Source organism: Gallinula chloropus (assembly GCF_964237585.1).
Source record: "Gallinula chloropus genome assembly, chromosome: 25".
Classification (NCBI taxonomy): domain Eukaryota; kingdom Metazoa; phylum Chordata; class Aves; order Gruiformes; family Rallidae; genus Gallinula; species Gallinula chloropus.
In genome coordinates, this window is record NC_140110.1 from 5,529,221 (window position 1) to 5,553,997 (window position 24,777).

General features: G+C 54.8%; 2 protein-coding genes across 2 annotated transcripts; one reads left to right on the forward strand and one right to left on the reverse strand.

Moving 5' to 3' along the window:
* Positions 1-678: 678 nt before the first annotated feature.
* LOC311200906 (scavenger receptor cysteine-rich type 1 protein M130-like) lies at positions 679-10,015 on the forward strand (the record flags this gene model as incomplete). The annotated part of the gene is given in 12 exon segments (XM_084275210.1): positions 679-685; positions 3,228-3,360; positions 3,490-3,536; positions 3,765-4,079; positions 4,755-4,837; positions 4,841-5,075; positions 5,159-5,473; positions 5,786-6,100; positions 6,714-7,022; positions 9,020-9,115; positions 9,546-9,629; positions 9,840-10,015. Coding segments are annotated over 12 exon segments (2,115 nt in total).
* Positions 10,016-13,418: 3,403 nt separating this feature from the next.
* LOC311200907 (olfactory receptor 14A16-like) lies at positions 13,419-14,333 on the reverse strand (the record flags this gene model as incomplete). The annotated part of the gene is made up of 1 exon (XM_084275211.1): positions 13,419-14,333. One exon carries the CDS (start codon positions 14,331-14,333, stop codon positions 13,419-13,421), a length of 915 nt encoding a protein of 304 aa, XP_084131337.1.
* Between the last annotated feature and the right edge of the window lie 10,444 nt (positions 14,334-24,777).

Below are 24,777 nucleotides of genomic sequence, written 5' to 3' on the forward strand. Positions count from 1 at the left end.
ACCTGAGCGGTGCTGACAAATCCCCTCTGCTCTGTATCCTGCACTTTGCTTGGGACTGGCTCTAATTCCTTATAAAAGAAGGATCAGCATGTGGAAAGCAGTTAAATCCATTTCAGCTGCTGTGGCACTTGGATCCATACACACAGTCAGTACATTTCTAAGGCAAGGCAGGGGGATGCAAATTACTCCCAGGAAGCCATTTCCATTCACTCCTCCCAGACAGAGCATGCTCAGTGACACCCAGGGGGTCTTCTGGTGGTCTTCAGGGATGAAGGCTGGACGTCTTCTTCTCTCTTAGCAGTTTTCTCCATAGTTTCTCAATCACAGGTACAGCCATATCCTACTGAAATCCAAACCAAATCTACTCTAAACCCCTCAAATTCTTTCTATTCTCAAAACAAGCAAATTCTTCTTATATTAAAGTCATATTATTTGTCTCTTAAGCTAAATCTATATCAATTGACTCAGCATTATTGTATCTCATTGAATCAATGGGGACATGGCAGTGGTAGGTGCTGTGACATCACCTTTGCCTGAGGGGTGGATAGGCCAGGAGTGTGCACATGGCTTGTGCGTGACTTTGTGATTTCAGTGGTGCTGGAGTCGCTGTGATGCCAAGAGAAGGCACATGGCTTGTGGGGGCCCTTCTGATGTCATCAAAAGCAGAGTTGGGCCAATATGGCCAGTATGACCCAAATATGGCTTTCAGGAAGAAGCATCATCCCCAGAAGCCTGCACACAGCACCCACCCCCGTGGGACACAGGGACTCGTGAGTGAGGTCACCATCCCTTGAACTGAGGCGCAGAGAGCGGTGGCAGCAGGAGGGTGTGAGGTCACATGGCCGAGGGCAGCCCGTGGCCATGGGCTGGGTGCAGAGCAGCCCTGTGCATCAGAGGGGCATCCCAGGGCTCAGGAGCTGCAGCCCTGGCTGGAGCAGTGGGGCTGGGGCTGTCTCAGGGCTCTGCAGGGATGTGCCTGGGCACGGTGCCAGCAGGAAACCACAGGCTGCTGCCCGGGGGGAGCAGGGTGAGCGCTGCGAGGCCACGTGGGCTGTGGTTTGTGCACCTGCAGGCTCCAGCTCCCGCTCTGCCCGGGGGGAATAACGGCCCCTGGGTGACACGCTGAGAGCCAGGGCCACGGCTGAGCCCCTGGGCTGCGTCTGCTGCCAGGGCAGGGACATGGCCCAGCCCGGGCTCCTCCTGCGAGGGACCCGCCGTGGGGCTCTGCGGGGAGGAAGGGGCCAGCCAGCACTCCTGGGCTGGAGCTCTGCCCCTGGCCAAGGGCTTTTCCCAGCTGCTGCTCCCAGCACAGCGGGGCTGGAGCAGGAGCAGGGGCTGTTTCCTTTCCAGCCTGACGCAGACCCGCAGCAGTCCCAGCTCCGTGGCTCCCACGGCTTGGCGGTGCCTGGACCTTCTTGGTCTTGGGTTCTTGGATAAGCCCAGCAGAGGAGATGCTCGTTGCTCCCAGTGCCCCCAGCAGGGACCGAGCAGGGACAGACCCATTTCTCCTCCACACCCAGCTTGTCCCTTGACCATCCCCTGCCCCAGTGACCGTGACATGCGCAGCGGGACCTCTGTGTCCCTCATATATGGTCATGAACGGAGCTGGAGGAGTTCATTGGAGGGCTGGGCTGTGTCGGAGGGGAGATACCTCCCGATAACGACTAAAAAGGGGCTGCTGCTTTGATTGGCTCCTCATGCAGCTGGGTCTGCATCTAAGAGATATAGTACCCTTTCATCACTGTCGTCTCTGTGGGTCCCCAGGAGCTGTGACAGGCAGTGTGGTGCTGCAGGGCTGTTCCAGCAGGACAGGAGGCTGAGGCTGGGGATGGAGGGACTCCCGTCCCCTCGGGTGCTGTGGCTGCTGCTCTGGGTTCATCTGTGCAGGGGTAAGTGCAGCATCCTGGTCCCAAAGAGAGGGTCAGCGGGCACTAGTGGGAACATCGAGGTATCTCTGAGAATGGGGTGTCTTTGGAGGTGCCACTGAGATGAGGGGCAGACAGGGCTCAAGTCAACTGAATTTGTGCCTTTCCCTGTGGGTCTGGGGGCACAGGGCTGTTGCAGGGGGGGTCTGGGCTTGTGGGGAGATTGTTCCCTATGAAGATCCGGGCACAGTATATGGGTGGGAAGGGGAAGGTGGTGGTTGAGTTTGGAGGAGGTGGTGCTGGCTGTGGGGTTGTGAATAACCCAGTGGGGTTAGAGATGAGCACCTCCAGCATGGTGAAAGCCTTGGGGATAAATGTGAGCCTGACATTGCCCTGAGGACAGCATGGAAGGGTACATCATGCACACTGGTTCCTGGGAAGGAGGAACCTCCAGACCTGCACACTTTGGGCCAGGATCTGGCCCCATTTGGATGGCTGATGTTGAGTGTCGTGGTACTGAGTCTTCCCTATCTGACTGCAAAAAGAGAGTCTCAGGGCAGTGCTATCACAGTTGGGGTGCTGGAGTGACGTGTTCAGGTAAGGGTACAGCCCATTCCCCACTTCTGTAGTCAGGCGGGGAGAGGGGGGGACCAGGCTGTGGTCTAAGGGAAACAAGAGGTTACTGGAGAAAAGCCCAGTATGGCCAGTCACACTGCTGAGCTGGGATTGTCATTCCTGGTCCCCAAAGAAAAACCCAGCAGGAACCTGAAACATCCTGACCCCTGACATAGCTCAGCCCACCCTCTGTGGGTGCCTAAAGCAGGGAGATGGGTGCTGTGCACACCTGTCGTATGCTCTTGCCCTGGATGAGGACCCCTCCCTGGGTGGGTGCTGGAGCTGGGGGCTGGTGCAGACAGTGGCTGTGGGTACACCCACACTGCAAAACCCTCTGGGGGCATTTCTGGTGGCTCCAAGGGGTTCCAGTGCCTGGCCCCGAGCTTGGTGATTCAGAGCAGGCTGCCACAGCCAACAGCACCTGGGCCCATCTCCAGGGGCCCATCACCCATGGGTGCTTCGGGGCCTGGGGCTGGTGCCCAGCAACCCAGGGTCTCCAGAAGAGCAGCAGTTTATCTGAGCAGAGCCTGTGGCTGTGGCTGTGGGAGAACAGCCAGCCCCCAGTGCTGTGCTGATTTCTGGAGAGCAGGGAGGGGCTCTGGTGGGTTTGTGCCATCAGCACCCACTGGGAGCTGCTGGGATGGTTGTGAGGCTCTTGGCCTGTAGCCACCTGAGAGATGGGGTGAGACATGCTCAGGACGTTGCCAGAGGGCTCTGGGAACTCACAGGGGTCTTTGCTTGCTCCAGGGTTTGTGCGGCTGGTTGGAGGGGGCAGCCCCTGCTCAGGACGAGTGGAGATCCATGATGAGAACCAGTGGAAAACTGTCTGTGACTCAGACTTTGGTCCCAAAGCCGCTGACGTGGTCTGTGAAGAGCTGAAGTGTGGGGTAGCCCTGTCCATCCCTGGGGCAGCTCCTTTTGGAGAAGGTGTTGGTTCCATCTGGGACAGAGAGCTGCAGTGTTTGGGGAATGAATCCTCTCTGGTTTTCTGTCCCACAGGGTCCCCCAGGGACCCACCCTGCACCCACGCCAATGATGCCAGTGTCATCTGCACAAGTAAGGACTCAGGGTGGGGTGCTGAGTGATGTGGATGAGCTGGGGGGAGGGAGCAGGATGGGGACAGGACACACAACTGGGTTTGAAGGCAGGAGGGGTGATGTGCTTTTCTGCAGCCCTAAGAGAATGCAGAAGGAGGAGAAGGGAAGGCTGTCCATCTGGCCAGTCCTACAGCTGCCACATGTGAAGAGCACCAATGCCCCTTTTCTCCTCTTCCTCTGTCCCCAGAGTACACAGGGTTCAGGCTGGTGAATGGCAGCACAGCTTGTGATGGGCGGGTGGAGGTCCAGGTGCTGGGGACCTGGGGCACCCTCTGTGACTCCCACTGGGACCTCTTGGACGCCCACGTTCTCTGTCGCCACCTCGGCTGTGGGTTCGCCGAGTCCCTTCCTGGAGGAGGGCGTTTTGGGAGAGGCACCGGCCCCACCTGGAGAGAGTCATTCCACTGTGATGGGACAGAAGCCCAGCTGGGACAGTGCCCAGTGACTGCCCTGGGAGCCTCCCCATGCTCCCACCACAGGGACGCTGCTGTCATTTGCTCAGGTGAGTGCTGGGAAAACAGCGTCTTACCCCCATTGTCCCCTGGGGTGTGACATGGCCACCCAAAGCAAGGGACCCCATGGTGGGCACAGGGTGAGCTTCTCCCTGGAGAAACCCTCCCTTCACCTGGAGTGATCTGGAGAGCTTGATCTGCTCCCACTGAACGCTCTGAGGTGGGAGAGCTGACACTGAACAGGGTCAGACATCTCTGCCCTCCTGGGGCAGGGGTCAGTCCCTTGAGCCACCAGCAGCCTTGGGGTCAAACCAGCTCCCAGTCCCTGATCCCCAGGGCTGCAGAGGGGCAGAGATGTGTGGGGTGTCGCATGTATCAGCAGTGCCAGGGCTCAGGATGAGCAAGGCTTCTCCTGGCGCTGCCCATCCCCAGGCCATCCCACCATCTACTGCTCCCTCCTGCAGAAGCTGCCCCATCTGCCTCAGCAGGGACATGTTGGGTGTCTGTGCCCCACCAAGAGCAAAGAGAGGGTCTTGCCCAGAAGGGCTCAGTCCCTGAGAAACCAGCCATGAGAAAAGCTGCTCCTGAAGCTCAATGCAGAGTGCTTGGGCAGGCAATGGATCTCAAGGGCTGCATCAGGCTTCCAGAGCCTGGAGAGGTACTGCAGGTCTCTGGGCTCTCTGGTGCTGCTGAGGCTGGGCCATGGCTGCTCTCCCCAGGCTCAGACAGCTCCGGGGCCCTGCGGCTGGTGGGTGGAGGCAGCCGGTGTGATGGGCGAGTGGAGATCTTGCAGCGCGGGACCTGGGGCTGAGTCCTGGATGACCAGTGGGACGTGCAGGAGGCCAGCGTGGTGTGCCGGCAGCTGCGGTGTGGAGAGGCAGAGAGAGCCTACAACCCCCCAAAGCCCGAGAGAGGGACGGGTCCTGTGGGGCTGCGAGGGGTGCGGTGCACAGGGCATGAGCCCAACCTGACCCTCTGCAACACCTCCCTGCCCGAGAGCGCACTGGCAGCTGGGATTGCCGAGGACGTGGGGGTCGATTGCCGGGGTGAGGGGCACTGCAGGGACCCCCGGGCTGTGGGCTGGGTGGGCTCCATCCCCTGACAGCAGCTGGGCTTCTTCCTGCTGCAGGGAGCCGTCGGGTGCGGCTGGTGAACGGGCCCGGGCGCTGTGCAGGCAGAGTGGAGATCTACTACCGGGGCAGCTGGGGGAGCGTCTGCGATGACGGCTGGGACCTGCCCGACGCCGCCGTCGTCTGCCAGCAGCTGGGCTGTGGAGGGGCGGTGGAGGCCGTTGGCTCTGCTGGCTTCGGGGAAGGCGCCGGGCAGGTCTGGCTGGGCAGCGTGAGCTGCTCGGGGGCCGAAGCTGCTCTCTGGGACTGCCCGGCACGGCCCTGGGGGCAGCCCGACTGCGGGCACAAAGAGGACGCCGGAGTCGTCTGCTCAGGTCTGTGCTGGGAGCTGTGCTGGGAGCCCAGGGACAGGGGAGCTCGGGACAAGGGGAGAGCCGGTAATGGCTGAGTCTGTCCCTGGCTGCTGCTGAGCCCCTGTCCAAGCCCATCGTGGGGACACCCACACACAGGTCCTCTCTGTCCCACACGGCGTCTCTGGGGAGACAATGGAGGGAATGGTTGTCTGTCTGTCAGGGGCTGCCAGGGCAACTGTCTGGCCATGCATTTTCCTTGTCTGGGGGCGTCAGGGGCACCCCTGATCCTACAGCCCTGCACCATCCTGTTCCCTTTGGTCTCTCTCCTCACAGAGATTGTGGCCCTGAGGCTGGAGAAGAACGGCAGCTGCTCCGGGCGCCTGCAGGTTTTCTATAACGGGACCTGGGGCAGCGTTTGCTCCAACTCAGTGACTCCCCAGACAGTGTCTCTGGCCTGCAAGGAGCTGGGCTGTGGGGATGCAGTATCCTTGGATCCATTCCTGACTTATGGAATGCTGCCTGGCCGTGCCTGGGTGGATCGTGTGGAGTGTGGGAAGAGTCACAGCTCCTTCTGGCAGTGTCCCTCCGCTCCCTGGCACCCACAGTCCTGCACTGACCTGCGTGATGAGACCCACATCACCTGCCAGGGTAAGTCTGAGCCACCCAGGCACCAGCATCCCCAGCTCCTGCTCCCTTCTGGGTACTGTCAGACACAGACAGAGCCCACAGGGGCTTTTCCTTTCCATGCCAGACCCTTCTGCTGCTGGTGGTGGCACAAAGGAACCTTCAGCTCTCAGACCCCCACATTCAGCAGCAGTGGGCAGCCAGGCTGCCAGCAGAGCCTGGGGGAGGCAGAGGTGTCTGCAGGAGAGGTCTCAACAGAGACCCATCAGGGCTCCAAACAGTGTCCCCCATCCTGCCCTCTGTGAACCAGGCTCCCTTGGGGGCTGAGCAGTCAGGGTCCCCCACATTGCTGGGTGTGTCCCCTGAGTGACCGGGGTTCAGCTGCTCCCTTGAGCAAGGTGACTCAGGGATGCACAGGCAGAACTCAGCCCCGCTCTCTGCCACACGACCCCCCTGCTGCAGCCCCTCACCACGGCATTTCCTTCTACAGACAGAGAGACAAGAACGGCCCCAGCCCTGGATCCCCCGTGCCCAAACTCCAGGAGCTGCACAGGTAGCTGCTCCTCTGCAGGCCTCTCTCCCCTGGCAGGGCTCTGCCTGCTGCCCTGGAGCCCTGAGGGGTCTCTGCCTTCTCCAGACAGGGAGAAGATCCGTGTGGTGGGAGGCGAGAGCGGGTGCTCGGGCAGAGTGGAGGTCTGGCACCGCGGCTCCTGGGGGACGGTGTGCGACGACTCCTGGGACATGCTGGACGCGGCGGTGGCGTGCCGGCAGCTGGGCTGTGGCCCCGCAGTGTCTGCCCTGGGCGAGGCAGCGTTTGGGAAGGGGACGGGCCCCATCTGGCTGGAGCAGGTGGAGTGCCGGGGCACAGAGCCGTCTCTGCAGCACTGCTGGGCCCGGCCCAGGGACAGCGGCGCCTGCCGGCATAAGGAGGACGCTGCCGTCAACTGCTCGGGGGAGCATCTCCCGGGGGCTGCACTGTCCTGCCCGTGGCCCCGAGCAGGGCCCTGGGCTCCTGCCTGGCCACCCCTGAAGGAGCAGCCCCACAGGAGGGCCAGTGTGGGTGGGATGTGCCAGGGATGTCTGCACACGTGCACACACACCCGGGGTGTCAGAAAGGAGGCTCCCCGGGACCTGCACACCCAGCCTCTCAGCACAGCTCTCCTCCTCCTCCTCCTCCTCTGCAGCTGTTTTTCAGGGTTCTATACTGGTTTGAGGGGTGCTGTACTGGTTTTGGGGTGTTCATACTGGTCCGGGGGGTACATTCTGGTTTTCAGGGGGATCCATACTGGTTTGAGGGGATTCTGTACTGGTTTTATTGGGGGTTCATACTGGTTTGAGGGGGTTCTTTACTGGTTTGCGAGATTCTGTACTGATTTTGGTGGTCCATACTCGTTTAGGGTAATTCATACTGGTTTGTGAGGTTTTATACTGGTCTTGGGTGTTCTAGACCGGTTTCTTGGTTTTCATACATGTTTTGGGGGTTTTACTGGTTTTCGGGTGTCTATACTGGGTTTGGGTAGTTCTGTACTGGTTTGGAGGGTTCATCCTAGTTTCGGGGGGTATATAATGGTTTTGGGGGGGTTCGTACTGGTTTGGGGGTGGGTGCATACTGGTTGGGAGAGGCCCATGGCAGTCCCACCAGTATTTCCAGTAACCACCCCACCAGTATCCCCAGTAACCAGCCCCTCAGTATTCCCATTACCCAGCACAGCAGTATCCCAGTTAACCCACAGCTCTCCTTCTCCTCCTCTGCAGCTGCACCCAGGACCACAACACCAACCCCCCGAGCAGGTAACCTGCCCTGTGTGTCAGCGCCGGCTCTTCCCAGGGCCAGGCTGTGACCCACAGCCAGGGGGAAGGGGCTCCTTGCCAGGGTGGGACTTACCGAGGTGGGATGTCAGTCCCCAGAAGGGTGGGACCTTCCCCATCACTCACCCCTGAGGTCCCTTACCCCGGTGTCATGGGGTCAGGACTGTGGTGTCACAGCCCCCCACCTCTCCCAGGCCTGGGGCTGCTATTTCTGGCTTCCTGCCTGTGCAGATGCCACCCGGGACCGTCTGACCAGCAGCAGGAGAGAGTCCTTGCTTGTCATCATCTGCATCATCCTGGGAGCCCTTCTCTGCTTGCTCCTGGCCCTCCTGGCTGGGCAAGCGTGGAGCGCCAGGGCTGGGCGAAGAGGTGGGTTTGTTCTCCATGGTCCCAGGTGAAGATGGGTGTTGGCAAGGCCAGGGGTGCTGTGGGGTGTCAGTGAGTGGTACAGGCAGAGCTGGGGGGACAGGAGTGTGTGCTGCCCACAGTCCCATGTGTCACCCCATTGACTGCCTGACCACGGGCAACCAGCAGGAAGGGGGAGAGAGAGTCCAGACATGGGGGGAGTCAGGGATGGGGCCAGGAGAGAAATGGAACAGCTGGGCTGGGGAGATGGGATAAAGGGGGATAGATGAGGATGTAACACTGGGAGTGCTCTGGGGAGATGGGGAGGGGGCTCTGGGAGTGTGAGATGCTGGGAGAATCATTGGACAGCACCTTCCATCCTTTCAGCATCAGGACCCCTGGTTGTTCTTCCATCCAACCCTTAACCTCCCCCCAGCCGGGCAGGGGCTGTGTAATGGATCCACTGGGCAGAGAGTGGACAGCTCCAGGGGAGAGGAAAGGCAGGAGCTGCTCCAAGCTCAGCACCAGGAACAGGATCCAAGGTCCAGAGGGGCACAAGTGCTGTCTCTGAGGGAGGGTGTGAGGGTGTTGCTGCCCCTGACCATCTCCAAGGGGACATTGCCCTTCCTGAGGAAGTGGCAGGAGTGAGAGGACAGCACAGTGGGGCTGTGCTGTGGGACAGCCCTGGGCTGAGCCAGGGGAACAGGGCTGGGGGAGCAGATCAGGATCCATCCCTTCCCTGCCCATCCCTGAGCCACATCCCTGAGCCAGCCCTGCCTCTGTCTGCAGCCTCTGAGCGAGCCTGGGAGCCCTTCCCTGAGGCCCTGTACGAGGAGATCGGGTACAGCCCAGCATTGGAGAAGCAGCCAAGGTTCAGCATGTCAGGTGGGTGTGGGTCCCTCATGGGGGCCATATCTCTAAGGCTCTTTCCCCTGGCCCCCACCTAAGACTGACCCCCTGCACCCCCTGGCCCAAGGTCCCTGCAGCACTGGGGCTGTGGGTTCTGTGGGGAGAGCAGCCAGGTCTTGGAGTTGGAGAAGAGCTTCATCCTCACCAGCTCATCCTGTCCCAGCCAGTGGACAGCCCCTCACTGTATGTCTCTACATCCCATTGTCACCTGAGGGGTGAGGGAAGGGGCTGTCCCAGGGCAGCTCTGGGAGCCCCTGTGAGTTGGGGTTTTCCCAGGAGAGCGAGGAAACTCCTGACCCCTCATCCAATGCAGCCCTGGCTCGGTGGGTCCCCTGTCCCCAGCAGCACTGAGCACAAGCTGGGTCAGCAGAACTCACCCCATAAAACTTCCATCACTTCTCTCCAGGCTCCTACTCAGAGGGGTCCCTGGGCAAGATGCAGACCCACTATGAGGACATTGAGGAGGAGGATGGTCCAGGATCAGCACCAGGTAATGGGGGGCAGGAAGGGGTGGATCTCTCCTCCCTGCACACTGGTGATGGACACCAGTGTCACCGTGAGCAGCAGGGGAGGAAATGGGCAGGGGAATCCTCTGGTGCTGCCAAATCCAGTGTCTGAGGCCCATGTCCCTGCCCATCCTCCCTTCCTCTGCTCTGCAGGATGTGTCTTCTCTCTGTCAGCATCTCCCCTCCCCTTTCAGACATGCCTGTCCTGCCCAGAGATGACCCAGCAGATGGCTATGACGATGCCAGGGAGGTTTCTGAGCTTGGGGAGGATCCAGTGTCTGGGCAAGGAGACTGGGAAATGCCCAGGGCACCAGAGGATGGAGCTGGTCCCAGGGATGCACCTGGAGGTGAGAGGGACAGACAGTGCTGAGGGTTCCTGGGGTGCCAGATGAATTGCTGCCATATTGAGAGCCCACAGTCTGACAATAGACCAACCTGCCCTTGGTGTTTCCCTTGGGGGGGACCCTTGGTGGGAGGGGGAGGTAAATATTTCTCCACTGGTGAGGAGAAGGGAGGAAGGTGATGTACAGGTCAGGACGGGCACCTCTTGGGACGATCACTCAGTGGGCTGCCTTGCTGCTTGCAGGGACACACCTGCACCCCCAGAGACGTGCTGAGGCCCCTGGAGCTGAGGGAGATACCTGGTCCCCTCCCCAGGACAGCACAGGCTATGACGATGCTGAAGAGGTGTCTGTGGCACATCCCCCTGAGGACACCAAGGCTGTGACACCAGAGCTCAGTGCACAGCAGCCCCTGAGCCCTGGGCCAGCACAGCCCGTCCCGGCCATGCAGCTGGGTGCAGCCAGGAGGGAGGAGAGGTCTGTGCAGCTGGGAGAGCCCTGAGCACCAGGGAACCATCTCCCTTCTCCCAGGGGCAGCAGAAACAGCCCGGGGTTTGCTCTCTGTTTATTCTCCTGTGGTTCCTCTCTGCCTCCCCACTTGTTCCTATTAAAGCCTTTGAGGTAGGAAGAGGTATTTTTCTCCCTAACTCAGTGGGAGGAAACTCCTCCTCCCCCTGTTCCTGACTGACTTTGGTGTATCTGGGGTCTTTTCTCCTATTCTCCCCTCCTCTCTTACCCCTGTCCCAGTCTGGCATTTGTGCCCTTTCTGAAATCCACCCTCACAGAGCAGCACCCCCTCTGCTGATGTGCTCAGCTGATGGCAGCAGTAGGGCTGCTGCAGGGCTGCCTGGACTTGGGGAAACCAGAATGGGGAACCCAATTTCTCTTCTCACTGGGGCTCCTGCTGCCTCTCTGCTGCCAAAACCACTGATGTGGAATCCCATACAGAGTAACATCTCTGCAGCTGTCAGGAAATCCAAATGACTCTCTGGAGGGGGAGGGAAACAGAGAATGCCCTGACACTGAGGGAGTAAAGCTCAGCAAGAGCTGAAATAGGGGTCTGCTCTCACCACGGTTTTGCCCACCAAGGCAAAGCACCATACGAGCTGCTCTGTATGTACAGTAACCCCATCCCATCTAGACCCTGGACAATCTGCACCCTTATTCCACAGCATTTCTGTCATCCTCAGGTCCCACACTGACTGATACCCCCGAGTGTTCACATTCAGTATGTACACAGTCACCCAATTCCCATGTTGTTGCATTTCTACACCCTACTCAAGCCTTTCCTTTCTGTCTCTCATTCCCCAAACAGCCTCTTACCAACACTTACAACTTGTACTATGTACTTCAACCATCTCTGCTCCCAACTGTATGGTAAATACATCCCCATTAACCATTACTCTTCGTTCCTTGGCATACACTGATATCACTCACTCCTCCCAAGCCCACCTCCTCCACCCCCACACATTTCAAAGATTTGAGTCCCATCTCCCAGGGTGATCACTCAGGACAGGGGAAGTACTCACCCTGTTCCTCTTGAGGACTGCCCACTGTTGGGTCCAGTGGTTCCTGCTGCCTTGCTTCCCAGAACATACAACTCACATCAAGGATTGTTTTCCCCCAAGGTTCGATCTCCCTGAGGTACAGAACCACAGAACCACAGAATCACAAGGTTGGAAGAGACCTTTGAAGATCATCGAGTCCAACCATCCCCATCCTGTGCTAAACCAGATCCCTGAGCACCTCATCTACCCTTTTTTTGAACACATCCAGGGAAGGTGACTCAAATGACTCCCTGGGCAGCCTGTTCCAGCCCTGACAACTCTGTCAGTAACAATTTTTTTTCTAATATCCAATCTGCCCCTGCCCTGGCCCAGCTTCATGCCATTTCCCCTTGTTCTATCTTCTGTCCTGTGGCTGAAGAGACCATCGCCCACCTCTCTACAACCTCCCTTCAGGTAGTTGTAGGTGGTGATAAGGTCTCCTTTCAGCCTCCTTGTCCTGGTTTTGGTCAGGATGGAGTTAACTTCATTTGTAACAGCAGATGGAATGCTGTGTTTGAGAGTTAAAATGAAAGCAGTGCTGATAACACCCTGATGTTTCTAGCTGCTGTCAGACAGTCAAGGACTTTCTCAGCTCTTCATGAGAAAGGAGGGGCGAAGCCAGGACAGGTGACCGAACTGACCAAAGAGAGTATTCCACGCCAGTTACGTCCTGCCCAGGATATCGGGGATTGACGGGAGGAAGGCCGAGGGCGGCTCCAGGACGCGCGGTTCTTGGGGGACGGTCGGGTTCTGGGACAGCTCTGGGTGGCACGGCCTGAGCTGTGGGTTTGGTGAGAAACTGCATTGGGGATCAACAGCTTCATATATTTTTGCTCTAAAGTCCTGTCAGCATTGTTAGATTGTATCTTTCTGTTATCTTAGTAAACTGTCCTTATCCCAACACACGGGCCTTTTAGTTTCTGGGTTTTGGGGTTATTTGCCCCTTCCTCTTCCTTTTCCCTTCCCTTGCCTCCCACCCCCCACTTCCCTCTTCCCCTATGCTTTTCCTTTAAGGAGCAGGCAGCTGCGTGGATCTCGGCTCTCAGCCTGGGTAAAACCAGGACAATGCTGCAATGGGGGCTGGTCCAGAGGTCTCCTAAGGAGATCCGGACAGTCAGGAAGAGCAGTCTCTTGAGATCCAACCCTGTCTGGAGAGCTTTGATCTTCTCCAAGCCCAGCAGTTCCCTCGCTGGCCTCCTTGGACTCCCAACACTTTTCCTGGCATCATCTGTGTTCACAGGCACAGACAGATTTCTCTGACAACAAACAGCAGTTAAACGTGACACAGTTTAATACCCATGAAATCTCTCTCCTCAGCTGCCTGCTACGGCCAAGCAGCGTGTGAAGGGGGTCAGCTTTCAGAGGAGATTCTCTCCCAGAACAGTTTCACAGAATCACAGAATCAGAATCACAGAATAATCAAGGTTGGAAAAGACCTAAAAGATCATCCAGTCCAACCATTCACCTATTACTACTAGCTCCCACTAAACCATGTCCCTCAATACAACATCCAGTCTTTCCTTGAACACCCCCAGGGTCGGTGACTCCACCACCTCCCTGGGCAGTGCGAGAAGTAGCGCTTCCTAATGTCCAGCCTGAATCTCCCCTGGCGCAGCTTGATACCATTCCCTCTAGTTCTGTCACTGTCATCTGTTTCAATCAGATACATAGCAAGGTCATTTATCAACACACTGAACCTCTGACAGAACAGTTCATTAGACTTCTGAGAGATGGGATATTTCAAACTCTCTGAAGCTCAAAGCAGAAATGGGTGAGATGAGTGGAGGTGAATAATCAAAGAGCAAGTACAAGTGGAATCCTGTGAGCAAAGTGAAGGCAAGTGGTATGCAGAAGAAGATGAGTAGTTGGTTGCTACTTAGAAACATCAATTCATCAGTTTCAACATGGAATCCTTGAGCTCCTGGTTTCTCATGCTGTAGATGAGGGGGTTCACTGCTGGTGGAACCACCGAGTACAGAAATGCCAATACCAGGTCCAGAAATATGGAGGAGATGGACGGGGGCTTCAGGTTGGCAAACATGGCAGTGCTGACAAACAGGGAGACTACAGCCAGGTGAGGGAGGCAGGTGGAAAAGGCTTTGTGCCGTCCCTGCTGCGAGGGGATCCTCAGCACAGCCCTGAAGATCTGCACATAGGACACCACAATGAACACAAAACACCCAAAAGCTAAACAGACACTGACCACAATGACTCCAGTTTCCCTGAGGTAGGCATCTGAGCAGGAGAGCTTGAGGATCTGGGGGATTTCACAGAAGAACTGGTCAACAGCATTGCCATGGCAGAAGGGCACTGAAAATGTATTGGCTGTGTGCAGCACAGCATTGAGAAACCCACTGCCCCAGGCAGCTGCTGCCATGTGGACACAAGCTCTGCTGCCCAGGAGGGTCCCGTAGTGCAGGGGGTGGCAGATGGCAACGTAGCGGTCATAGGCCATGACAGTGAGAATATAGTACTCTGTGGAGAGCAAAAATAAAAATAAAAATAGTTGAGCCACACATCCTGTATAGGAAATGGCCCTGGTGTCCCAAAAGGAATTGGACATGCATTTGGGAACAGTGGTGGAGATGCAGCCAAGGTCAGTAACAGAGAGGTTGAAGAGGAAGAAGTACATGGGGGTGTGGAGGTGGTGGTCACAGGCTATGGTGATGATGATGAGGCCATTGCCCAGAAGAGCAGCCAGGTAGATGCCCAGGAAGAGCCAGAAGTGCAGGAGCTGCAACTCCCTTGTGTCTGCAAAGGTCAGGAGGAGGAACTGGCTGATGGAGCTGCTGTTGGACATCTCCTGCTGACAAGTGAGGAGACCTGTCTGAGGATAAAAAAGCAGTGAGAATTTAGGGAACTCTTCTTTGAGGAAAACCTCTTCTAATTCACATTGCCTCTCTGGAAGAATTTTGTCAGGTCCCTTTTGGGAGGACTGCTTTGTGCTGCCTTGAGTGTGCCACTGCTGGGAGGAGGAGGCTCAGCTGTGGGCTCTCAAGAGCTCAATCCTGCCTGGCAGCAGTCAGTAAATTGAAGGATGGTGTGATCTCAGACTAAATCCCCTGTGGATTGGAATGAGCTTTTCAGCACTGTCACTCCAGTTTCACCCAAAGCTTTGGAGCTTTGGTTTTCTCCTCACTGCAACTGAGGAGTGTTTCTTCTGTTAGATCTCGCTGACATTGCTGCTGCAGTGCCAGTGAAACCTTCCGCTGAGTGCAGCGTGGGGAGAGCTGCTCTGTCCATCAGCCCTGCTCTCAGCTGCCCTGTCTTGGGTGCTCTGTGTTCACACCCTGGTTTTCTCCGTAGAATGAACTGGACCCCACAGAGAGCTGAGGAATCCAGTCTCCCAGGGCAGAGCTCCAAAGCCCTCCTGCAGTCTCATCCTACCCAAAGAGTATCTCAGCTCCCTTCTCCCAGCCAGGGACACACAGGGCTCATTGCAGCTGCCCACAGACACAGGTGATGAGCGGCATTGCCAGGGTCTCAGTGCTGAGATGCCTCCTGCATGGGGCTCCTCTCTGGGGCACAAGAGTCCCTAGGAGAGTGGTGCAATTTTTGCAGGCAGCCTGCAGCCCAGAGCAGCCCTCAGGAAGTCCTCAGTCCTAGAGCTGGTGGTCCTGAAGTGAGGGTCAGCTCAGTCCCAGGTCCACCAATGGATGTGCCAAGATCCCCAGGTAATAGTGGGAGAAAGGCAGCAAGGACAGGAGGGGAAACAGCGAGAAAGGCTCCAGCCAAGTCTGGAAGGACAAGGACAGACAGACAGACAGACAGACAGGCACTGGGGGCTGGGCTGCCAAGGAGAAGACTCATCCTGAAAGCCTGGTACTCTGGGTGCAGAGTCTGTGCTGGGTGGCAGAAAATAGGGTGTCGGTGAGGGAAAGTTTCTGCACTGTGGGGTATGTCAGAGAGGTACCAAATCCTCACTGCCTGAGAATTGCTGGGAGCAGCTCCTTCTCCTTCCTTGCCAATGTCTCTGTTGCCTGAAGCTGTCCCTGGAGCTGCTTCTCTTTGCCCATGTCACCTCCTGCTCTGTGCTCACAGACTTCATCAAACCTGCTGTGTGCTCAGCTCTGCAGACCCCTCCTGGCATCAGGGCACTATCCCAGAGAACCTCTGTGTGTGCAGGGCTCAACAGAGTGTCTGACAAGTTCCTATGACCAAATGTGTTTGCACTGCTGCCTTCTAAGTTATCAAGAAAAGCTCAATTCCCACACCCCACCCAGTCCAGAAGAGCAGAAAATTCAAAGCAAAGTCTCTTTACCTCTCATCCACAGACATACCAGGGAGAGGCTGTGGAGATTTCTCCTGCAGTGAGCTCTCAGTATCCATCAGCTCTCTCAGCCTCACAGGTCTCCCCTCGGTGCCTACAGGCAGTGTCCCCAGCCCTGTGTGCTTGGCAGAGGAGCTGCTCCTGGGCAGAGCTGTCTCTTGTCAGTGCTGCAGAGTTACCTTGAGGTCCCTCAATCCCAGGAGCCCTGCTGAGCAGGAGAAGACCTGTTATTATAGGCTCCCTCCTGGTGTCTCAGCCCTCATGGGGATCACTCTGTGATCTCATCTCTCAATTTTCATTCTTCGGCTGGGGAGAAATCCCTGTGTCCAGCAGAGTCCTTTCTCCTGATCAAACCAGAGCTGGCCAGGACAATCACCTTTCCTTGTCTCTACATGAGACTGGACACCCAGGCAGGGACAGGACAGGGACTCGTTCCCCCTGTGAAAGAAAGGGATTTGAGTGAGGATTTGGGCATTTCTCTGTGTTTCACAAGAACAAAATCAGGAAAAACAAATCTAGAAAGCTCTGCTCTGCAGCTGGGGGAAGTGGGAACCACCATCCAGAAAATAGCTTATAGATCAGAAAAGACAGACCTTCTGCTGCAAGGACAAACTAACACCTGGGGAGCTCCCATCACAGCCCCATACAGCCAGTGGCACCCTCAGCCAGCAGGAAATGCACCTCCCAAAAAGCACCTTTCCGATGTCTAATAGAACAGGGAGAGGCAGTCCTTGGGTCTCCAATGAGAACGTTTCACTCAGGGAAGAGTGCCCCAAGTTCTCACTGCCTTGTTCTCCTTGCAGAGGGCTCCATGCAAAGAGGCAGAGAATGCCCAAGGGCAGCTTCATTCCCCACTTCCTCCTCCTGCCCTTTGCAGACACACGGGAGCTGCAGTGGGTTTCTCAGTGCTGTGCTGCACACGGCCAGTACATGTTCCCTACCCCTCTGCAAGGGCAATGCTGGTGACCAGTTCTTCTCTGCAATCCCCCAGATCCTCAGCCTCACATGCTCAGATGCCTACCCCAGGGAGATTGGTCTTCTTGCATCTAGTACCGGTTAAGTTTTGGGTTGTTTTGTGGGCTACCTCTGGAGCTTTAAGTCTAGGAACATTTTTGGCCCTCACACCTTGTTCTTGGGATCTGTAGCTGGACATATAGCATTTTTGAAGATGGATGCTGGTAGAGCCTCAGGCACTGTTAGAACCATTCCCTAGGCAAAGAAAGCCCTGAGCCCCAAGGGTACTGGGGCTGCTAGTGGGCTACTGGGGAGGTTTCAGGCCAGGAACATCGTCACCACTCAAAGCTTTTGTTTCAGCTGTACCTGGACATTGAGCAGTTTCTACGGTGGATGCTGGTACAACCTGAAAATGACATCAGGAGCTTTTAGGATCATTCCCTTGGGTAGGAATAACAGAATCAGAGAATCCCAGAACTTTGTGAGCTTGAAGGGACCTAGAAAGATCATCTAGACAAACCCCTGTGGCCAGAGCAGGACCACATTGGGTGAATCACACAGGAACATATCCCGGCAGTCTTTGAATGTCTCTAGAGATGGAGACTCCACAACCTCTCTGGACAGTCTGTCCCAGGGCTCTGTCACCATCACAGTGAAAAAGTTTCTCCTTACATTCACATGGAACTTCTTCTGCTCCAGGTTGCATCCATTGTCCCTTGTCCTATCGCTGGCCATCACTGAGAAGGGCCTGGCTCCATCCCCCCAACTCTCACCATTTACATGTTTAGAAACATTAGTAAGGTCACCCCTCAGTCTCCTCTTCTCCAAGCTCAAGTGGCCCAGCTCCCTCAGCCTTTCCTCATAAGGAACAATCTTGGTGTCCCTGCCCTGGACTCTTTTAAGGAGTTTTATGTCCTTCTTAACCTACTAACCACACCCCTTCTAACACACCCCAGGATGCCATTGACCTTCTTAGCCAGGAGGGACATTGCTGTCTCATGGTCATCCTGATGTCCCCCAGGACACCAGGTCTCTCTCCCCTATGCTGCTCTCCCAACAGGCCAGTCCCCAACCTACACTGGTACATGGGGTTGTTCTTCCCCATATGCCAGACCCTACACTTGCCCTTGTTCAATCTCATTAAACTTCTCCCCGCCCAGCTCTCCAGCCTTCAGGGCAGCACAACCCTCTGGTGTTTCAGCCAACCCTCCCAGTTTTGTGTCCTCAGCAAACTTGCTGACTGGACACTCCATTCCCTCATTCCACTCATCAATAAATATAGTGAATATCAGAGGTCCCAGGAGTGACCCCTGAGGGACTCCACTAGATACAGGCCTGCAGCCAGACTCTATCCCATTGACCCAAACTCGCTGGCTTCTTCCCTTCACCCAGCTCTCAATCCACCCCACTGCTCGATTTTCCAGACCCCATTTCCTCAGCCTAGCCACGAGGATGCTGTGGGAGACTGGTCAAATGCTTTACCTGAGGCCAAGGTAGACCACATCTACTGCCCTACTATCATCTATCCACCTAGTTATATCCTCATAAAAGGCTAGTAGATTAGTCAAGCATGACTTTCTCTTGGTAAAACCATGTTGACTGCTCCTAACAACCCTCTTATCTTTATGTGCCTAGAGACAGCACCAAGGATACATCTTTCCATCACCTTTCCAGGGATGGAAGTGAGTCTGTATTTACCCGGGTTCTTCTTCTTGCCCTTTTTAAAGACTGGAGTGAGATTTGCTTTCCTCCAGTCTTCAGGATGTCCTGGTCCTCAAGGTTATTGGGGCAACTCGTAGGCTTCCTGCAGAGGTTTCAGACCAGGATCAGCCCTTTGGCTTTCGTACCTTCTTTTTGAACTATAGTTGTTCGTTTACCGTTTTGAAGGTGGAGGCTGGTAGAGCCCTAAACTGGCATCAGGCAATTTTAGGACTGTTCCCTTGGTAAGGAAAGCCTGCTGCTAATGGGCTACCTAGGCAGTTTAAAGGCCAGGAGCCTCTTTAAGCCCTTGCACCTTTTGTTTTGGAGCTATTGCTGTAGGTTGAGCATGTTCCAACGAGGACGCTGTTAAAAGCAAAAATAACCTCAGGCAATGTTAGGACCGTTCTCGTGGCTCAGTGTGCCCGGAGATTCAAGGTTACTGGTGCTGTTAGTAGTCTACAAGGGGAAGTTTCAGGCCAGGAACATCTTTCAGCCCTCACACCTTTTGCTTGAGATGTATTACTGGACATTAAGCAGTTTTGAAGCTGGAGGCTGGTAGAGCCAGAAAATGCTTTCAGGAACAATTAAGAAATTTCCCTTTGCATTGAAACCCCCGATCTACAAGGTTACTGGGGTTACTAGTTAGCTACCTTGGCAGATTTACGGCCTGGAATGTGTTTTATCCCTTCAAATATATTTTGGGGAGCTATTGCTGGACACTTCACATGTTCTGGTAGAGCCTGAAAATGATGCCAGGCAATATTAGGACCCTTCCTGAGGCTAGGGTTGCCTTGAGCCCAAGGGTACTGGATCCACTTGTGGGCTGCCCAGGGGGGTTTCAGGCCAGGAACAGCTCTTAGCTCTTGCACCTTTTGTTTGGAAGCTATTGGTGGATGTTTAGCATTTTTGAAGGTGGACACTGGTGGAGCTGCCAAATGGTGTCAGGCATTGTTTAGGACCATTTCATGGCAAGGAAAGCTCTGATCCCCAAGGTTACTGAAACTGCTTGTAGTCTTCCTTGGGAGGTATCAGGCCAGGAAAATCTTTCCACCCTTGCACCTTTTGTCTGGAAGCTATTGATGGATATTATGAAGTTTCAACTTTGGAGGCTGAGAGAGCCTGAAAGTGATGTCATAATGTTAGGACCATTCCCTTGGACAGGAAAGCCCTGAGTTCCGACAGTCCTGGAGCTGCACACGGGACATTACAAACCCATGCAGAGCTACAGGCTGGGAGAGCTCTCAGGCAAAGAAGGACCTGGGGGTGTTGGGTGACTGCAGGCTGAATATGAGCCAGCAGTGTGCCCGGGCAGCCAGGAAGGCCAATGACATCCTGGCTTGTATCAGAAAATAGCGTGACCAGTAGGTCTGGGGAGGGGATTGTGCCCCTGTACTGGGCATTGGTGAGGCTGCACCTCGAGTGCTGTGTCCAGTTCTGGGCTCCTCACTATCATAAGGACATTGAGGTCCTTGAGTGAGTCGAGAGAAGGGCAACCAGGCTGGGGAAGGGGCTGGAGGGCAAATCCTATGAGGAGCAGCTGAGAGACGTGGGGATGTTCAGTCTGGAGAAAAGGAGCCTGAGGGGAGACCTAATCACTGCCTATAATTACCTGACAGGAGGGTGTAGAGAGGTGGGCAATGGTCTCTTCAGCCAGGTGACAGGTGACAGAACAAGGGGAAATGGCACAAAGCTGTGCCAGGGCGGGTTCCAATTAGATGTTAAGAAAAAATTTTTACAGAAAGTTTTCAGGGCCTGAAACAGGCTGCCCAGGGAGGGGTTGAGTCACCTTCTCTGGGTGTGATTAAAAAAAAGGGTAGATCAGTTGCTTAGGGACAGGAATGGATGGACACTATGATCTTAAAGGTCTTTTCCAACCTTGTGGTTCTGTGATTCTATATAGAAAACTGGTGATGCACCATGCAGGTTCTCACAGAAAGACTCACACAGCTCAGACTGCACAGCTCAGAGCTGTCCTGAGGCTGGAGAGTGCCAAAAACTGTGTGTCCTGGATCTCTACAATCCTCCCCAAACAACCCTCTGTTGAGCATGACACAATTGAATGGAATACCGCTTTGACGAGTTTGGGCCACCTGTCCTGGCTGTGTCTCCTCCCAGCTCCTTATGTGCCTCCCACCTTCTCGTTAGCAGAGCAGTATGAACAACTGAAAAGTCTCTGACTGCTTGGCAACAACTAAACCATCTGGGTGTTACCAGCACTGCTCCCATCCTAACTCCAAAACACGGCATTCCACCAGATACTAGAAGTAATTAACTCTACCCTACTTAATGGACACTTAATGGATGTGGGGAAGGCTGTGGATGTGTCCACCTGGACTTCAGGAAAGCCTTTGACACGGTGTCTCACAGCATTCTGACTGAGAAACTGGCTGCCACTGGCCTGGACAGGTGGACCCTCAGCTGGGTTAAAAACTGGCTGGATGGCCGGGCCCAAAGGATGGTGGTGAATGGAGCCAAATCCAGCCGAGGCTGGTCACGAGTAGCATCCTGGGTCCAGTTCTGTTCGACATCTTTATCATAGAATCATAGAATCAAGGAATGGCATGGGCTGGAAGGGACCCCAAGGATCATAGAGCTCCAACCCCCTGCCACAGGCAGGGTCACCAACCTCAGGCCTGGATCTACACAAGGTTGACCAGGGCCCCATCCCACCTGGCCTTGAACACTTCCAGGGACAGGGCATCTACAATTTCTCTGGGCAGCCTCTCCAGCACCTCACCACTCTTTCTGTAAAAAACTCCCCCTAATATCTAACCTAAACCTTCCTTCCTTTAGTTTTAATCCATTCCCCCTTGTCCTGCCGTTGTCTACCCTTTTAAAAAGTTGAATCCCCTCCTGTTTCTCTGTTCCCTTCAGGGACTGGAAGGCTGCAATGAGGTCCCCCCGCAGCCTTCTCTTCTCCAGGCTGAACAAGCCCATCTCCCTCAGCCTCTCTTTGTAGGGCAGGTGATCCAGCCCTCTGATCATCTTTGTGGCTCCTCTGAACACTCTCCAACAGTTCCACATCTTTCTTGTATTGGGGGCCCCAGATCTGGACACAGTACTCCAGATGGGGCCTCACGAGGGCAGAGCAGAGAGGGACAATCACCTCCCTGTCCCTGCTGATGGAGCCCAGGATACCATTGGCCTTGCGAGCTGCAAGAGCCACTGCTGGCTCGTGGTAAGTTTCTCATCCACCAGAACCCCCAGGTCCTTTTCAGCAGGGCTACTCTCATGGGGCTCCTATCCCAGTCTGTATCTATGTCTGGGATTCCTCTGGCCCAAGTGCAACACCTGACACTTGGCAGTGTTGAACCTCATTAGGTTCCCTCGGGCCCATCTTTCCAGCCTGTCAAGACCCCTCTGGGTGGCTTCCTTTCCTTCCAGGGTGTCGACCACACCACTCAGCTTGGTGTCATCCGCAGACTTGCTGAGGGTGCACTCAATTCCATCATCGATGTCATTGATAAAGATGTTCAAGAGCACCGGTCCCAAGACAGACCCTTGGGGGACACCGCTTGTCACCGGCCTCCACCTGGACACAGACCCATTGACCACCACCCTTTGGCTACGGTCTGTTAACCAGTTTCTTATCCACTGGATGGTCCACCCATCAACTCCACTTCTCTCCAATTTAGAGATAAGGATGTGGTGGGGGACTGTGTAACAGGCCTTGCACAAGTCCAGGCAGATGACATCGGTTCCTTCCCTCTATCCCCCAATGCTGTCACTCCATCAGAGGTCACCAGATTGGTGAGGCACGAGCTTCCCTTGGTGAAGCCGTGCTGGCTGTCCCGGATCACACGCTCTTCCCTCATGTGCTCCAACATGTCATCCAGTAGGATCTGTTCCATGATCTTCCCAGGCACAGAGGTGAGGCTCACCAGCCTGTAAATCCCTGGCTCTTCCTTGCTCCCTTTCTTATAAATGGGAGTGACGTGACCCTTTCTCCAGTCCCCAGGGACCTCTCCTGACAGCCACGACTTTCAAGTATGATGGAGAGCGGCTCAGCAACCACATCAGCAGCTCCTTCAGGACCCTGGGTCTCGGACTTGCTCTGCTGTTACAGTGAGGGGGGATTTAATCCCCTCAGTTCCCACCTAGAGGTGCAGAGATGCAAGGTTCTGGGAGTTGAGAATGATGAGAATCCTGGCTTCCAGAGAAGACCGAGGCAAAGAACTCATTCAGAACCTCAGCCTTCTCCACATCAGTTGCAAGCATTTCTCCTTTCTCATTCACCAAAGGGGGTAACGCTCTCTTTGGCCTGTCTCTTCTGGCCAATGTACCTGTCAAATCCCTTCTTGTTGTTTTGAACATCCCTCATCAAGTTCAGTTCCATCTGCGCCTTGGCTTTCCTAATCCCAGCTCTGCAATTGCCAACAGCATCCCTGGATTCTTCCCAGGCAACACACCCTTGTTTCCAGAGCTTGTATTTGCCTTTCTTTTCCCTCAGTTTTGGTCCTTGCTTAGCCATGCTGGCCTCCTTCGCCTCCTGCCAACTTTCTTATTCAGTGGGACAGAGAGCCCTTGAGCTCTCAGAAAGGCATCCTTAAAGAGTCGCCAGCTGTCCTCAACATTTCTGTCTCTAAGGACCACCTCCCAGGAGATCTTGGCCAACTAGTCCTTAAACAGCCTCAAGTTCGCTCTTCTGAAGTTCAGGGTCCTGATCCTACTCTTTGCCAGGCCCACATTCCTCTCTCCTCAGCTGCCTGCTATGGCCAAGCAGCGTGTGAAGGGGGTCGGCTTTCAGAGGAGATTCTCTCCCAGAAAAGTTTTAACCAGAGATATAGAAAGTTTACTTATCAACACATAGACAATCTGACAGAACAGTTTATTAGACTTCTGAAAGATGGGAAGCTTTCCAACTCTCTGAAGCTCAAAGACAACACCAGAGAGCTGAGCACCATCTGAATGACCAAAGAGCAAGCAGAGGTGGGAAGCTGCGATCAAAGGGAAGTGCACACGTCCAGCCAGGCTGCTGAAAAGATGCCCTTAGGCATGGCCATGTTATCAGGAGAGGTGGAAACACCTGAATGACGAGGGAGATGAAAGAGACAGACTAATGGTAATGCAGGTACAGGGGAAGGTGAGTATTTCTTCTGCTGTCAACAGTGCACTTCCTGGAAGTCATGATGGGAAAGCATTGCCATTTCGGACGAGTAGTCACGTGATTCAGAAGATGAAAATGTGCTTGCAAAATTTGTATAAGTGTAAGCGAAATATTAAATGAAAGAATTTTTTTTTCACCTTTTCTTTGGGAGCCTTTGCTGGACATTTAGCAGTTTCAAAGGTGGTTAAGGGAGTTAAATCCATCTGGTGATGGATTTAAAAAGGTGGTGTTACCCAGGGCTAAGTGCTAGGACCAATCCTCATTAATATCTTTATTAATGATCTCGATGATATGGTCAAGTGAACCCTCAGTAAATTGGCAGATGACACCAAATTGTGTGGGAGTGTTGATCTGCTGGAAGGCAGGAAGGCTCTGCAGAGCAACCTGGACAGGCTGAATCGATGGGCAGAAGGCAGATTTATGGGGTTGACAAGGCCAAGTGCCAGGTCCTTCACTTTGGTCACAATAACCCCTGGCAACCCTACAGGCCTGAGTTGCTGGAGAGCTGCCTGGAGGAAAAGGATTTGGGGGTGTTAGTGCAGAGCTGGCTGAACATGAGCCAGAAGTGTGCCCAGGTGGCCAAGTAGGCAAGCAATATCCTTGACTGTTTCAGGAATAGTGTGACTAGCAGGAGTAGGGAAGTGATAGTTCCATTATTCTCAGCTCTGGTAAGGCTGAACCTCAAGTACTGGGTGCAGTTTTGGGCGCCTCACTACAAGAAAGATGTGGCAATACTGGAGAGTGTCCAGAGAAGGGCATGTATTGGAAAAGGCTGCCCAGGGAAGTGGTACAGTCACCACGCCTGGACCTATTTAAAGGGCATGTAGACTTTGTGCTTGAGGACATGGGCTAAAGGTGGATAAGGTGGGGTTAGGCTGTGCTTGAACTTGATGATCTTAAAGGTCTATTCCATCCTAAGTGATTCTATAGTACCCTTCCAGGAAATCCTTGTTCTGTCTTGGTGGGAAAGTATTGTCATTTCAGACAGGTAGTCGAGTGATTCAGCTGATAAAAATGTGTTTGCAAATATTTTATAAAAGGCAGGAGAAAAATAAAGAAAATTTTGTGCACATTTCAAGGCAGACATCCAGCTCAACATTACACAGTGTCTGGATCACACAAGACCAGGAGATACTGCATTAGGAATGGGATGAACAGGGAACATGTTATTATGGCTTAGACAAAATAGAATGAACAAAAAAAATTCAAAAC